The sequence below is a fragment of the Haliaeetus albicilla genome, chromosome 12 (assembly GCF_947461875.1).
Source record: "Haliaeetus albicilla chromosome 12, bHalAlb1.1, whole genome shotgun sequence".
NCBI classification, from domain to species: domain Eukaryota; kingdom Metazoa; phylum Chordata; class Aves; order Accipitriformes; family Accipitridae; genus Haliaeetus; species Haliaeetus albicilla.
The window spans coordinates 17,787,010-17,804,144 of NC_091494.1; the positions used below are offsets into that span (position 1 = coordinate 17,787,010).

The 17,135-nt window shown below is 40.8% G+C and overlaps 1 protein-coding gene across 3 annotated transcripts in view; it reads right to left on the minus strand.

The window, feature by feature from the left end:
* Positions 1–141: 141 nt before the first annotated feature.
* The window catches only part of HDGFL3 (HDGF like 3), a 40,187-nt gene continuing 23,193 nt past the window's right edge, over positions 142–17,135 (minus strand). The window contains exons 2-7 of one of the 3 annotated variants that reach the window (XR_011327098.1): positions 16,668–16,744; positions 13,235–13,373; positions 11,791–11,949; positions 10,066–10,212; positions 7,398–7,601; positions 3,372–6,623 (exon numbers count right to left, since the gene is read on the minus strand). Coding sequence is in view for 2 of the 3 variants with exons in the window: in XM_069798369.1 (XP_069654470.1) it covers positions 7,563–7,601; positions 10,066–10,212; positions 11,791–11,949; positions 13,235–13,373; positions 16,668–16,744 (561 nt within the window). In the remaining variant the exon portion in view is untranslated. Of the gene's footprint in view, positions 2,505–3,371; positions 7,602–10,065; positions 10,213–11,790; positions 11,950–13,234; positions 13,374–16,667; positions 16,745–17,135 lie in introns of those variants that run through there. The other 2 variants (XM_069798370.1, XM_069798369.1) reach the window with 2 other exon arrangements.

Sequence of the window (17,135 nt, forward strand, 5' to 3'; positions counted from 1 at the left end):
TGAAGTTAAATAATAATAATGATGTCAGTGTTCAGCCTCCACACACTGAAGAATATCGGCGCTAGCAGTCCCTATACAGAGCTACCATAGAATGTGAAGGACAACATTTTAAAGTGTGAAAAATTAACATACATAACTCTGTCACATGCACAGGTTTTATTTGTCAAAAAGTATGTCTCGTGGGTCAGCCTTGTTAAAAATCCCAAGAAATCTTTTCAGAAGCAATCAACTGTTATGGTAAGACTCCATATATGATAAGCAAATGATAAAGTTTTGTTAATTCTTTTAAGGATTCACTTCTGCAAGGACTGCTCACCTGCTTGAAGTTAAGCATGTGCTTACTAGCACTTCTGAACTGGGCACGGAGGGCTCGTTACCTTGAACAATCAGGCCTTACACCATAGCATGCATTTTCAGAGAGGAGGGTTTTTTGGCCGTGTTCTTCTCTGTAGCTAATTTTGCTAATGCTCTTGGGTCATAAACAAGTAGCAGCAAATACAGCGACCTTGGTTTGTGTAGTTTATGTTTCTGTTTGCCATTACAACTGTTTCTATGCCTTCTATGTATATTTATACTAAAAGCAGTACACTTAGTGCCCTTCTCACAGATAAAATTAGCTGATACATTTTAACTGGAAACACTTTATTTTGGGATGTTGATGTTTGGGTGTTTTGATTTAGGGAATTTTAAATTTCTTTTTAAACCTAATCAGTAACAAGAAAGCATCAGCTCATGCGCATGCGTGTTGCACCCTGCACAAGGGGACTTTCAGAGCAGCAAGAAATTCATGCTTTAACACTCTCCCGTTGAACACTGAGGTGTAGTTCACAGCAGTGCTCAGAAGAGAGAACCCACCATTTTATACCTCCAGCCAAAGGGGCAGGTCCAAAATAACCACAACACATCTCAGTCAATGCTTCTTGGCAAAAAGGAACTTAGCAATAATTTCCTCCAGCACCCAGCCTCCCTGGTGTGGGCTCCTTCCATGTACACTAGAACTGGGGATAGCTCCATCCCAGCGCATCCTCCCAAGAAAACCAACCCAGAGCTGGTGGGCTGTAACAGGACATGCTGGCTCACAAACAGGTATTTGAGCCTCCGATGTTACTTCTAATGTTTTTAAAGAAACTTTGAATACATTCAAGGTGAATTTAATAACCTCCTGTTATCCAGAAAAGGCAAAGTACAGAAAAAATAAAGATCTCACCTGCACTTGTATCTATTATGGTCAACTCATGTTAACAGAATGTTTTGCTTTAATACTTGACTTACATTAATACCTCACATTATTACACGTATGAAGCCAAATATGACGCTAACTTAGTTGCTTACAACCTCAAACCTTACTCCCAATACACATTCCAATAAATTTATTCTGTAAAAACAATACATTTTTTTGTTTTCTTTTTGTTTTGTTTTTTGTTTTTTTGTTGTGTTTTTTTTTTAGTTTTTTACAGTAAACTCATCAACTACAAACCTTGAATACGCAAAAGATGTTCCAAGGACAAGCATAACAGGGATTGATAAAACCAGACTAAATATGTTTTCACAATAAAAGCTGGCATAAAAATAAATAAAAATCTCTATTATCACAATAGCAACAATAATGTACACAGAATAATGGATTTGGAATGCTTACTTACTAGTCTAGTTCTATTTCCAAAAGGAAAAAAAAAGCCAGAATGACAGCATCCTTTTTTAAGCCTTTCATTATTTAAAATTGATGTTTTCTTTTGGTTTCCCATAGGGTTCTATATCACAGTAAGCTTAAAAATGGAAAGCATCCAAATGAATGATTTCAAATTGTGTTGGCATTGGAAAAAATCCTTGTATTAATCTAAAGAAACACAAAAAGACTTTCACTAACTCCACATATAGGAACTAAGTCAGATAGTGTACATTACATCATGATTTTGAGAAGTATTAAGAGTATAACTAGCTAGGTACTTCTAATAAGGAAAGGTATTTTATTACATTATTGAACTTGGTGGTGATCTCAACTGAAGAAGAATTTTTCTTTTATGTTGTAAACTGATCAAAAATCAAGAAAGTATGGATATAGGGAAATTTAAAATTATGTTTGTACATGGAAGATATTGTAGTATTGTATGGAGGGGACTCATTTCTAAGATTTACTTGTTTTTAAAAAAATGCTGATTGAGAGTGATATAATTTGGAGTTACACCTTTTCTTTCCAGAAAAGGAATCTAAAACATGTTCAAGTATGCGGTATCTTCATAAACCTCAGCCACTGGTAAAGGGCAACTTCATGCAACCAAATAATATGAAAATCAAAAAGTAACCCTTAGAAAAAAGGGTAAAATGTCATTTCTGCAAACACAACAGATAGGAATGTGAATAATGTGCATACAAACTGGGATGCTGTTGATGATACTAATGAACAGATGTGGTGACTCATATCAAATCCAAGAATATTAGACAACCAAACATGTAACCTTCTTGTGTTTTCCCTTAATATTCAGCAGTCATTATGTTGGTTAAGTCTGAAAGAGAGAGAGAGAAAAATATCACATTTAATGTAAGAAAAAGCATGCTATAACAAACTTGATATAATTAATGCCTTATTCCCACACTTCAAAGTCACAGGTACAAGTAACCACCTGGTCTGTTTGAACAGGATTTTTTTCTAGAGAAAACTGCTTATGTTAAATCAGCTAAACATGCCACTACAAAATATTAAAGAACACAGTTTAAAAGTAAACATTCAGGGGTTTATTCAAATAAGCAGCTCCAGTCATGTATGTGGGTTGTTTTTTGTTTTCCCCAATCAGTTATGAATTTTGTAGTATACTTCATAGACAACCAAATTTTGCATTTTTCGTCTACACTAAATTACCGATACGCTTCATGCAAAAGCTCAGGCACTGCTGTATTCCTGAACGCCTTGCAGTGAGAACACCCTTTCATTCAAACAATGAACACTCAGCAGGCATGAAGAAAGATAAACAGTTTTCATAGCTAACGTATCTGAATGTTGCTTCTGAAAAGGAAACAGTTTGGCTTGGAGTTCACTGTAAGGTGATGACAGAAAAGGAAGAAACTCCCACTTCATGACTGAGTCAAGGTCAGCTCTTGCTTCCACTGACATTAGTGGGAACAGGATCAGATTGTGCTTGTGTGATCATGGCAAGTGTCTCCAAGTCTCCGTTTCTTCATATTAAACAGAGATAGCAAAACTCACCTACAGGCACAGGGACACAATACTTTTGTCCAGCGACATGACGACGTGCAATGCTACATGACTACCTAACCCTGAGCCAGGCATCCCTTCTCCTTTGTAAAGAATTCAGAGCGTGAATGCTTGTCCACCCACACCCTGACAGACGGAAAGAAACACAACACACAAGCAGTATGAAGGAATTAGTACTGTATTTGGTGTGATCGTTCATCCAAAAAAAAAATCAACATCAGGGAATAAGTGAGGGGGTACAGGTTAAATCCACTGGGGATGATGGAATTTTCATTTTACACAGGATCCAGAGGAAAACATGAAGACATTTTAACATCCCCGCACTAGCGGTTTGCTGCCTACGCTTTCTCCCCCTCTGGCCCATCCTACCTGCTGTGTGTGATGCCATGGCTATAGTGGACTATGCTTCTCTATCCAAGAGGGTAAGAGCGTACGAGTGCCCACACAGCAGTCTGGGATCCCAGTCTGGTTGCTGCACCTCTGAACTAAGGGCCGAGTTTGTTCAGTGTGGTTCTTCTCTCCTACGACAAGGGCTTTGCCAACAGTAAGTAATGGAAACCTGCACTTTCCGTGTGGGAGGTCCTGGTACGTCCTGACTAATGACACATGATAAGGGGTTATTATAAAATCCTCATGCATGTAATGATGGCTTACAGGAACTGCCTGAGCCCTGCCTCCCCCCAAAAGGTGTAACAATGCACTGCTCGTCCAGAGCACCACACTTCCATTGACCTCTCTCCTGTTTAAGAGTCAATGAGATTGTACTTACAGATGCTTTGGAGACGTGGCTTGGAGGGATTCACTGCCGTTTCTTTCCCTTCAGAGGGAAGTGCAGACACCCATTAAAACAACTACAAATGATTAGTCAATCAAATCATGCCTTCTGCTAAAGTTCTTAATGACAGCTGCTACCCAGCACTGATAGGCAGGATGGGTGGTGAAGCAGTCGGTCCCTACAGTATCACTCTCAGACCCAGTAAGGAAAGCTGTCCCTTTGGAGTATGAGACCTTTGCACTTATTAACAACAATTCTCCTCTGGGCTAAGGCCAGAAGATTGGGTAGGCACCATTCTTACATGGGGTGCTGGGAATATTAATACTTCCACTCCCTACTGTCTCACAGATAGGTCCACTGGGCCACAGTGTGGAACAGGAGGGACAACAAAGAGCCAGGTATGCAAATCATCCTCTAGGACTTTCAGTTTCCAGTACCATCTTCCAGTGCGACACACATTTTGTCTCCTAGGCACACTCCTAGGTGCCCCAGCAGTGAGCGGTTCTCCCCAGACACAGGCAGCCCCCAGGGCCAGCGGGGCTGCACAGGGACCTCGGCTCCTTCCCCTACCCTGGCAGCACGTGCTGCCAGGCTCCAGCGGCAGATGCGGCAGAGCTGAGCAGTTTCCACGGTCTCCATGGTTTCACGTCTCTTCAGAAACAGATAAACTCGCATCATCTTTGTTTGAACAAGTCTCTCAGCTTTACTGTAAAGATATGGCACAACGTGTGCCGCACTGTCCAACGCTACTGCACACAAAAGAAACAGCAGGGAATCTGACTGATTCAAGTGCACAATTTCAGCCATCACTAAAATTGAAGGACAGAGAACACAGAGCAGGGAAAAAACCTAAATCCACAAATTGCCTTGTTTTTTCTGGCACTGAAAATTCCTCCCTCAGCAGTGGCTGGCAACTGACTCAGCCATCCTGTACTTTAAAAGCTCTTGCTGGATGGGCAGAAGGATAATTATTTACTTGCTCTGTACGATCATTGTTATTCCATGTTGGTTTGAGGTCAAAATGGTTTCAGGATTCAATGTACACAGAGAGGCAAAGAGTGTATTTCATCTATACTGGCTGCTTTAATCTCAACTTGCATTCAGACATTTATTTTTCTCCTGAGTTATGTCCCATTGCCTTACTTAGCGGTGCTGTTATCCTGAGCTCTAGGAAGGCAGCAGACAACACAACTCTTTACACCAGAGAGTGTGCCACTATTTGATTTTTACATAGAAATTTTTACTGTGCAATAGTTAAACACATTTTTACAAATGTTATCTTTTTTTGGAGGGGTAGATTTTAACTTACCTCAAATGGCAGAAAACAAATCAGAGAGAAATACATACTCTGTTTTCATTTTCTGGAAAAATGCCCACATAAATGCTTTTACATTGAATAGAGCCCTAAATGCTATGCTTTGAATGTTGATACAACCCCAAACCTGTTGTACAGCCTAACCAATGTTACTGAGAAGTAAAGAAGGAAGAGCAAAGGAACCAAACATCTCAAAACCACATCAGAAGGACACAGTGAACCTGTGTACTCTGGCCAGTTTGGCCATAGCACTTGTCTTTCACGGCAGTAAATGGAATTGTTGCTACCCCACAGGAACATCACAACAAAAAAATATGTCCTGGACACAGGCTGTTTTAAATATGTTCTCCCAATTGCAATAGTATCAGATGGCAGTAATTTTGGACCAGATTTTGATCCCCTTATTCATGCTGGCAAGCAGTCACCTCCACAAATAGATCCACTGACTCCCATGTTAGTAACTGATTGTCAGCGTGAGTAAAAAGATCACAGTCCTTTACCCCACTTTAATATTCGGGCTGTACCAGGAACTAAAAAATGTATTTAATTTCCAACAAATGTATTATTTTTCAAAGACTCAGTAAAATCATTCACCTCCTGAAAGGCAACCACATGCATCTGTACACAAAGAGAATGCCTCATTTACCAACACAATGTCTGGACTGTAACTAAAATAATGAATACCAAAAGAAAAACTTGCCACATACCCTGAGTGCTGACCTTAACATTCAAATACTCTCTACAGGGCAGGGACTACAGCCAGCTTTCAAATGTCATTATATGGCTATCCAGAGAGTAAAAGTAAAAAGCGACTTAGGTGTTCAGTTATAAAGATTCAGAGTTAAACCAGCCAAGAACCAAACACACAAGTCACTGGAGATACAAATGTGGAATGTAAATCTCCTGCCATGAATTCACTGATTTAGGAGCTAATTTTGTACCATAGAAAGTAAACAACACAGAGCCATGAATACCTTTCCACTGGAATATTCTGTTTATGTGATATTTTGAGAAAGCCAAAACAATTTAGTATTTAACAGCAAAGGACTGTCATGGGGGGGTTCTGTGACTCTTGACTTGAGCAAACTCTGGGATGGGCTGTCTTAGCTAATATATTATTAGTTAATTAATATTAGATAATAAAACTCTGAAGTTCAGGCTTTGCATCTTTCTGGGGAAGGAATCAGCCAAAGAACAGAAGTGAGGGAAAGAGCTTGAGAAACAGGGAGTGGCAGGATGCAATTATAAACTGTGGCTTGGTCTGAGGAAGTTAATGTCTCTTCTGTTGAGAGTGCCTGTAGACCTCAAGAATAGTTGAGAAACTAAGGGATGGAGATAAGAATAGAAAGCAGCTTTGTCAACCCCAGGGATAAAAAAAAAAAAATCACAAGTTGAGCCCTTGAACAGTATGAAATTGGCTGAAAAAATATCATAGCTTTGGAAGTCCTTTTATTTGCTCTGGGTTTGAGTCTTTAGGAAGCCATCACTTCTCATTTTTAAGCTTTCCTCTACCACCTGGAGGTTAGAAATTTCATTAAAAAATATAGGTGAAGATGGTCCTGCAATCATTTGATTTCAGCTGTTTACCCTTCGAGAAGATCCCCGTAATGCTGAGGGTAAATGTGTGATTAAAAGGCAAGGTTCCCTCTGACCCGAAGAGGGGAGATGAGTCTTCAGCCTGCAGTCCAGGCATTATAAAACACAATCACTACCTCATTATTATCAGTATCATTAAGAGAAAAGCTGCTTATATCCTTTAGGCAACTCTTGCATGGTCAGAGACCTGGGAGGTGCAGAGCACAGGAGCCAAAGGCTCTCCGGGACGCAGCCCGTGGGGAGCACTACAAGTAGGGTAGCTGAGCCCGCAGCCTTCTGCCCACCTGCCTTCCACAGCCCTTCCCAGCCTCCACCACCAGGCATCTTTTAAGCAGCTGGTCACAGTGGCAAAACCAGGGGAATGAAACGTGCCTATCCTCGAGATCAGGGCTCTGAACTCCTTGTTTTTCTTGTCTCTTGCCTTCACGGTACCTTTCTACAAGTTATTCTGAAACAAACTCTGTCCTGGTGTGAGTCTCACGCAGACCCCAGCACCCTACCTTTTTGGGGAGGGCGCAGGTTTGCACCCCGGTTCATTTTGGTGTGCTCCTGGCGCCATCTCATGGCCAGCTAAACGTCCTGAGCTTGGCTGGCCCCGCAGGAAGGCGAAGCGGCGGGTACGCAGCTCCTGCGCTGCACAGCGGGGAGGAGGAAGCCCATCTTCTTCAGACTGCGTGCTGTTGGTCCAATGCTCTTCTCACAAGCTAAATGATTTTAAAGAGACCATAATCTCATCTATGATGGTGTCTTTTAGCAGACCTAGACATTCTTCTGAATTCACGCGTGTGAACAAGAGGACCATATCCCAACTCCGCAGGCACGTGTCGGTCTTTTTCAACCTTCCTTTCTATAGAAGAGAAGTCCAAGTGCGGGCGCTGGAGGAGCTCAATGCCCTCCGGCAGACTCCCAGTCTGGATGTCGGGCAGAACCTGGCTGCAGGACAGCCTGCCCTGTACCCCGGGAGGTCAATCTAGACACACGCTGTGGGGCTGGCTGTTTAACACCAGCTGAAAAAAAAAATAATCTGATTACTCTTTCCCTGAGTGCCTTGTGTCTGATGAAGACATACCTTCTGAAAAGACACCTCGTCTGGCTTTGAGGACACCAGGAGATGGAGTGTCCCCTCCTGGTCCTTACAGAGAATTGCACTACTGACAAAATCTCGAAACCCTGAAGAGGATTTACGTGAGATGCTGATTCTGCAGCAGAAATCCCCAAGGTGAAATATCTGGATCAGGATGTGAATTTCTCCAAACTCATCAGTGCTTTTATCTCAAGCTGCCCTTAAAACCATCTCTTCATCTCTCTTTAGTACATGCTACTAAAACTCCACCTTTCCCATAATGTTAAAAGCACCCAAGACCTAGTTAAAGAATGGTCACTCAAGTGTGAGGTCAAGCCCGAGTGCTGGGGTTGCAGAAGTCAGAGCAGAGCCAACTCCTCGCATGGGTATGACAATGTTGACTGTGAGTATTTCTGTGGAGTCAATGCTGGAAGGAAGGACACAGACTGTTGATGATATTTCAGCACAGAGGCTAAAATATCTGCAATCCTGAAAATGCTGAAGAGCACCATGATGTTCTAGCATGCTGGACTCTACCTCCCAGCGGTTACGAGCATGTCACGTACGGAAGAAGAGCTATATGAATGTCACCAGCCACAAAGCCAACATCCCATGTGACTTTTTAGCCACTTAGTCTGCAACTGACCTAACTCAGTAAACATTTGGTCCTTGCGAGGAGAACATGCCTGAAGTTCACAGGCATATCCCCCGTCACTGCTACAAACACGGGAAACAAAGCAGGCCTTCCTGAACCTCTTGCCACCTTGGGTGAACCTTATGGCCAATTTTCTCACTCAAATACCTATTTGAAGACATGGAAGTGTCACAGGGTTCACCAGCCAGAACTCGGGCAACACATCCACTATGCAGTCACCACACTTGTCACCCCCAGACTCTCAAATTCTGTGGGTGAGGTGCTGTGAAAGCATAGCCAGACATGGTGTCTCCTTGTGTCAGTCTCTGGCTCAAGCCAGCAGCTTGTTCAGAGTGAATGGGAGAGGCTCAGGGCACATTATCTTCCTGACCCCATAAGCCACGTATCAAAGTCTTTAAAAGGTGAAGAGCCACAAAACACAAACACTGTACCATAGAGAGACAAGGGGAAAGGAAGCTCTGGGAGGAGACTTTAAGCGGGAGGCGACAGCAGCTCCCCAGAGGTTGTGTTTTGTGAGAAAGGGTTGACACTGGGCATGCAGCTGGGTGCTAAGGCACCTTGGCAATGTCAGATGAGACCCTGTGCTGGCTGGCTTCCTCTCACACCTGGGGATTCGTGTCACTCAGCAGCTCCTGTGACAGCCCAGCCTGGCTGCTGGCCACGTGGCAGAGCCTTGGCATGGGAACCGCACAAGAACTGGTTCTGAGCTGGGGCTGTAACTCCTGGAGCAGGGAGGCTTGTGCTGCTCCAAAGGCTCAGAAATAGTAGTGGTTGTTAAAGGTGGCTGATGATTAACCAATTCCCATGCTAATTCTCCTGCTCAGCAGCCTTCCTTTCTGTTGTTGTGGTCACAACAAAGTAATATTGATATGAACACACAACTGACACAAACATGTAAGGAGATTGTATGAAGCTGCTTTGGAGCAGACTGTATATCCCCTCCTTGAAGGTCATATCCCAAGGCAGGATCTGCCCTGAAACCCACAGTATGCAGAGTCTGTAATGTGCACATGAACCCTCAGGAACTCCAAAGAAGTCAGTTGGACTGCACAAATTTTAAATAAGTGTGAAAGGATAAGCAGGCTCCCACTGTTTAGTTAGCCAAAATGCATTATGCAAACAGTCTCATTCTGCTCTCACATCAATTCTGCTTCATTCCAGTTCATGGTGTTCAGTAGTTCCTGTCAGCTGACATCCATGCAAGTGTTCAAAAAAATAAATACTTATAGTATCTTCTCTCATTCAGTCATTTCTCTAGAGCAAAATTTGTACTAGTGCAGGGACCAGTCCCATGTTTCTGTTCTAGACACATTCTGAGCACTGAAGTGCAATGTAAAAAGATCGCATGTGGTAGGCACAGGTCACTGCAATGCAATGCCTTTCACCCCTAGCTCCAAAGCCCCCCAGTAGCAAACTGCAAGGGAAGTGAATGATATTAACAGAAGCTTACCCCTTCACTGGTTTTCTGCAAATCTGAAGAAGTGTTTCTTGTGTCATTGCCTGCGTCCCCAGCATCAGAGCTGCTCTTATTTTCTTCCTCTTTGCAGTCCTTATCATCTTCATCTCCAGGAGATTTCCGTGACTGCTTGGAGGATTTCTAAAATGATCAACAACAAAGTTAAAAAGTAAAAGCTGAGCTTCAGTCATAGAAAGATGCTTTTGAAGTGATTGTGGAATGCTGTCTGATCATGCAGTTCCCTGTTCAAGGTAAATATTGGGGAGGATATGTGGGGTGAAAAGCGTTTTTCAGGTGAAGGAGTTACTGCCCTCAATAAAGCAAAAGGAGAAATTCTGTGTTGAACACAGGTTGGTAGCACAATTGACTGTGAGACAGACACAGTAATAGGAGATGGGTATTAGTGTTGGGTCACCTGTAGGTTTTGTTAGTTAATGAAACAGATGGTGCCAGCTTGACAGAAGTTTTGATTAAACACAGAGATGTAAAATGAGAATAACATTAGCAGAGCTGCTTTCCATACTTTTTTTAGTGCTGTCAGCTGTAATATATTAACATTAAAACCATGTGGAACCAATACATCTTTTCTGCTCCCTTTATGTTATGCAATTCTACAGTACAAAAGGATAAATTGTGGCATTAAGCCACCATTTTCCTAATCCTCTGTTTGTCCAGAGTCTTCTGGAAAGAAGGTGGTAGACCAGACCTGAATTTCTAATGTAAAACACACAAAGGGGGTGAAATTACTTAATACATTTTGTTCAGTGGATGAACCGTGAAAATTCCCACTCTCCCCCAAGTTGAGCCTGGATCAGACTGTTTGCTCGCTTCTTCTCATTTTGTTTAGTTTTCACTTTCAAAGAATAACAGGAATGTGAATGAACATGACTCTGCCACACTTTCCACAATTTTTTAAGCGAAGTACAGATCTGGAGGTACACACAGAACCGGAGGAAGTGACTATAATGTTGCTCCTTTTCACCCAGGTGACAAGTGAGAAGTGTATCTGAACCCAAAGTTGTCACTGCGCAGGTGATTATGTTCACCAGCCATTATGAGGCAGTCTGAGACACATTACTCTTAGCTTCCTCATCTATGCTGTTACTTAGATATTGACAGGGCGGGTAGGTACTACAATGCAGGTCTTTTATCTACAAATTGAGTGCCTTACTCCCTGCTTAACAAATTAGTTCTTCTTCCCTCCCATTCTGTATCCTGTACTGAAGTATTTTACACTCAGCTACAACAGGAGCAGCTGAGCACGTCTGACCCTACTGTATCTTTTAGCATGGCAACTGGGGCACTCACACTGGAGATGGGAGAGGGAAGCTTGAATTCTCCTGGACAGGAACCAAACCTGAACTCATGTCTTCCAGGAGGCATGCTCCGAAGGCTTTTTTTTTGCTCTTCATGGGGAAATACTAAGATGTTCAAACCTATCAATCTATCTTTGCATGGATTTTCTTTCCAGCCCTTCTGAACTCCTTCCCATACTTTCATCTCTTTCTCAAAGTGTGGGCACTAGAACAGGGCAGAGTATTTCAACTGCTGTCTCACCAAGGCTGTCTACAAAAGCAAGAGCACTTCTCCTTGCCTGTTTGAACACCATTGTTATGGTACTGGAATCAAAATGCTAAAGGAAGAACAGATTGCCATGAGGTGGACAGTATTCTAATTATGAATGCACATGGGTAACAATGGAAAAACTCAGAAGATAACCTTTGAAGTGTAGGATTTTTTCCGTTTTGAGCCTGCTTTTTCATTCTTTCTTTTTCCTTTTCCATCCTCTTCTACCCGATCACCTTCCTCCTCACTGCTGGCATCTGCTGTATTTCCTCCTTCTCCTTCAGTTTCTGATGAGCTCTGTTGCTGAATTGCCTTTAAAATAACAGTAACATAAACAAAAAATATCACTAAAACCTATTACTTAATTTTTGTTCTGTATTGAAGAGAGAAGTACTGGTAACAGACAACTTACACTTTAATCATTATAGTCAGGAAGAGCTCAGGTTATTCTCGGAATTATCAAGAAAAAGGGCTGCAAAGGCAATTTTCTCAGTCACCACTTGAAAACAGTTATCAGATGCAGATTCTGGGATTGCATGTTCTGAAGGGTTTACACAGAAACAGGAGATCCGATAACAAAAATGTGTTTGCTGGAGAACTAAGGGTTGCTCAGTGGAGAGACCTGGCATGTTCTACTTTGGGCAAAACTATGGAAACTTTCAGACTTTGGCTGCAATAGGAGAGACGTATTCAGGAGAGAAGATAGCTGTTACAAAACCCCCTCAAAGGGCAAGATCTCTGTATTAGGAAAAAGCAAACACTGACCAGAAGGCTGAGAGCTCTCTGACAGTCCATCTCCCACAGACTATTCACTAGATTTTTTTAAATCCTCAAGCGTATGCAAAACATCTGTAGGGCTGAAAATATGAAACAGGAACTGAGAGGGGCAGCAGCTTGTCTGCAGGTGGTCCATATCTCTGGTTTGTAAGGTTTTGTGCTAATAATGTAATAGGTGTTCGCCTGCTTTTGGAGGTGATTTCTGCCTTCAAAGGACCACATTTTTTTAATAAGAAAAGTTCTTTGGTTTTATACAGCCCATCAACTACTCTTCTCCCCCTTCACTGACTTTTTGCTCCGGACATCCAACAGGGAGAGCTGTTGTACAGCAGCTACTATCTCCTAACAGCAGCTTAAACCTCCACCTTCTCACCCCTCACAACTTTGGCAGTGCTGTCCTATGTGTTATACATTACCAATGTAAAAATCAAAAGTGCAGTGACCTTAAGGTCTGTGTAAAATACACTGAACCTGATATAAAAATAAACAACAGGAAGAAGTCAGAAATTATTCATGTTTATATGGGAGTAAATAAAACCTTCCATTTTTAATTCAACTAAATCTGCTGCAGAATTTTCCACTTCACCACCCCAGAATATCACAGAAAGCAAGGGGCTCTGCAGTATGATTAAAGTTCAATTTGTCACAGAGTGCAAGATCACAGTTGTATTTACATTATGCAATTACAAAAGCTGTGAAACTTTCTAGCTCCACCAAAACCAGGACCTTCCACATCACTCATACAATGTTTACATTGACAAGAAATCTTCAAAGAAGAAAACAAGAAAGATAAGGAGGAATAGAAGTGAAAGTAATTTACCTGATATCCAGTAAACTTTACTCCAGGGTTGTTTTCTATTTCCCACAGGCCTTCATTAAATCCTTTTCGCTTGTTCGACTTCCCAAACTTATCTTTATATTCTTTATATGGGAAAAGGTCTTTGGGCCCCAGGAATGCACTGCATTTTAACAAAGGTAACATTCAAAAAAGGACTTAAATTCCTCCTCTTAAAAAAAAAAAAAAAAATTAACAGTGCAAATGTTTTCCCTATTCTTCTGCTCATTCCATCATTTCTTTTTCAGTTTTATTTATTTGTTTATTTATTTATTTATTTAACACTCTGGCTTTGAGTTACTGCTCTGAGTCTGATTTAATGGATTGGCTCACCATCCTGATGGTTGATGTTGCAAAATCATGCTGGGTCTCTCTAGAAACAACTAAGACAAGTCTCATTTATTATATTAACTACTGCTGGGAACTGGCACTTGAACAGTTTATGAAAGGGATTATATGACGTAATAGCCTGCAATAGCAAGGGACCAAACTTCCAATCCTATGTGTTATAAATCCAGAAAGGCCTAAAAATACCATATGAAAAGTTAAAGCATGTATGGAGTGCTGAGAACCCATAAGCCAAAACTTACTCCTTGAACTACGGGAGTAAAGAAAAAACAGTGGCATTTATTATTATCTATACTGCCAGTAAGCCTGGGAGCTTCTTTCTTCGAATAAGCCCCCCACATGCTAGATTCTGTGCAAACACAATAAAAGTGCTCTCTTTCCCAAAAATCTTATAATTTCATATAAGACAAGAAACAATGGGTGAATATAGGCAGATGAGTAATACAAGGAAACAATGAGACACACAGGGTGCTTGTGGCCAAATTGTTTTTTAGACAGCACAGCAAAGGAGGGATTTTGTGCTCTGCTGCTGCATAAGTCAGCTATGGACTGAGCCAACTAATTTCAGGCACAGGCACCACAATGCAGAGGAAAATAATTACAAAAAAAAAGAAGAGTGGTGACTTATTCTGCTTTTTCTACATACTTTACAGTAAAACTCTAACTTTTTATATAAAACTGAAGAAAGCATAATTTCCTTTTCATTGGGTATCTATATCCAGTGTGTCTACTTTGCTCTGTATCATGGTACTGGGATGGCTAATCATAAGTTAAATTAAAAACAGTGAAGGCAAAAAACCCCCCTTCATTCCCACATGGAAGATTCTATGTTAACAATGACTGGAGCTGAACAAGTCACAGTGTCCTTCACTATAATCACTGTCCTACTTTCCTGATGATCTTTGCAATTAATGTTAACTCTATGGTCTCCGTTACCACGGGATCGCGGAGCTCCACCATTTACAACACATTTATTCTCGTAAGATCACCATGAGGTTGGGAAGTTGCCCTTTTTTGCAGATGGACTTCTGAGGTACAGAGATTTGCCCAAGGTCAAACTCAAACTGATAGCAGAGTACGGAGGAACACCCAACTCTCTTCAGTCTCAGTCTAATACCTTAATTACAGGATCATATTTCTTCCTTGCTGTAAACATTATTTCAGATTAATGCCCGATTTATGCTCTGATTCCTTCCAGCATTTGTGAATGTGCAAAGTTTCATTCACTTAAATCATCCCACCGGCCAAGAAGTTTGCCAGTACAGAGACAACTGGTGGCTAAAGGCATCAGATGACAAGTCTCTGGAGAAAGAGCTTCCTTTTAACTACACAGGAGACAGAATGGTATCCACACTCAGTTGTCTCATTGAGAAATATCTTAATTATATAATTACAAAGCTAAGAATGCATTTCTACCTGAAAGCCAAACAGTGATTTCCAAACTAACAGATGTCTTGTTAATATTAAAGGCTACAATAGAGCAAGGGATCTGAATAAATTATTTTATCTATGCTTTTGCTAATACTAGATGTCTCCTTGTTGCCAAAAATACATACAAACAGTTCTAACACAAGTAACAAAGGAAAACTGTATGAAACTTACCATGAGTGACCTTAATTTAGCTCAACAGTAATGTATGGAAATGTTTCTACAGCCTTTTATGTACAGTAAACACTGAAAAATTGTCTACATCTTAGTTTGAAATATGTTCATTGCCACTGGGAGAGTATAACAGTTTCCACTGCTTTGCTATAAAACTAAGGAGCTGCAATCTACAGCTCATTTTTAACAGTTATGCTTTTTAAATTATTAAGGTAGCAGCTACAAACTATTTTCCTGTTTCATATGTTACAGTCAGATCATGGGCTAACAAAATCTAAAACAAAAGAGATTAGCAGTTTGGGATTCATTCATTTCAGAATAAAAATGTTTCTCAAGAAAAATGTTTCCATTAAAAAAAACACAAACCAAAACCATTTTGGTTTCTGGTTTTAAAGCATAAATTTATTTGAATGTTATTCGTTTGGGATTATTTTGTGACAGTAGTAGTAGATCGCAATATATCAAAACATCAGGTTGTTTCATTACAGCAATAGGCAGAAATTTTTTAACTAAAGAGAGGCTATTTTGATCTTTATTAAGCAGAAATTGCCTTTAAATATTTTTAAAATAAAAATGTGATGCATGAGCTATGGGCCTTATTATGTTCTGGAATAATGTTAAAATTAAAAAATAAACAATTTTAAATAAAGCTTCAAACCTCTAAAATTGAATTTAAAATGTCATCAGAATTTCATTTTTTCATTTTTTAAGGAATTCTAGAAAACATGTTCCCTGCAAGTGGGGAAGGAAAAGTTTTAAAATGTAAGCATTTCATGCAAAATGGAAACTGTGAATTTTTTTTTTAACTACCTCAGACATAGTTTAAAATAGAGACAAGTACATTATAATTTTGAAACTCTGTACTTTGTAGCAATTACTATGAGACCTAACTTACCCTTTCTGTTCTGATTCCTTTCTTTCCCTATGAGCTCAGCCAGCTCAGTTTTTCTATCAGTTCTGAGAGCTCCATCCTACAATATCCCCAGCACAAATCTCACAGGAATGCATATATTTTAAAACTATGTGAGGACTGCGTGAGACGCTGGGGTCTCCTTTCTTTCATTTTACAAACTACCAAGCGAGTTCTCACACACAACACAAACCTAAACATGTCTGAATACAGCAGCCTGATCTCTGCTATCTTGTACATCCAAGTAAAAAATTTTTGCCCCTGCATCTGAGTTCAGATGACCCTTTAATAAATTTATGCCAACACTTTTCTTTATGGGAAACACAGGCACTGTTTATTATTTATGCTCAGATCATGGTATTCCATCCATGCAGCAGTGTTCCCACCTACTTTCAGGTTTCACTTCCATGTCTTAATGCAAATGAGTTGGGCTCGTAGGACCTATCTCTAGCCTCCCAATGGCTTCAGTCAGGATTTGTTCCAATAAAATCAGTGGAGATGACGTTAGCTGCAGTAGAAGAAGACATCTGCAAAGAAAGATCGTGTTCATTCACTTACGTTTCATGAGTCCCAAAAAAGAAGATGGGGTATTTATTTGCTGGAGGCTTCACAGCTCCTTCAGGGAGTTCATCAATCTGTGAGACAGAAATGGAAAAAGGATTATTCCCAAATGTGGTGTCCCTTGTCCAGGAATCCCTACCAAGCCATGGAAGTGTTAGTGCAGGTACCCCGCAGGCCTGGGAGGTCCTACTGTGTGCTGGGGTGGGGAAGGGAAGACGGCTGCTGATTTTTGAGGCAGGCAGGTTGTACAAAGTCAGATACAACAGAAACACTACAGGGAGACAACAGGAGACCAAGGAGCAGACAAAAAGTTTTAATGATTTCATGGGCATTATAATACACAAAGGCAATAAAATAAAGTCTGCTTAATTTAAGTGTTAACTTCAGATGCTGCCTCATCAAAGGCACCGAAGCCCAAAGGGTAATCCTGTCTGTCTCACACAGCCACCTAAATAACTTCTGCAA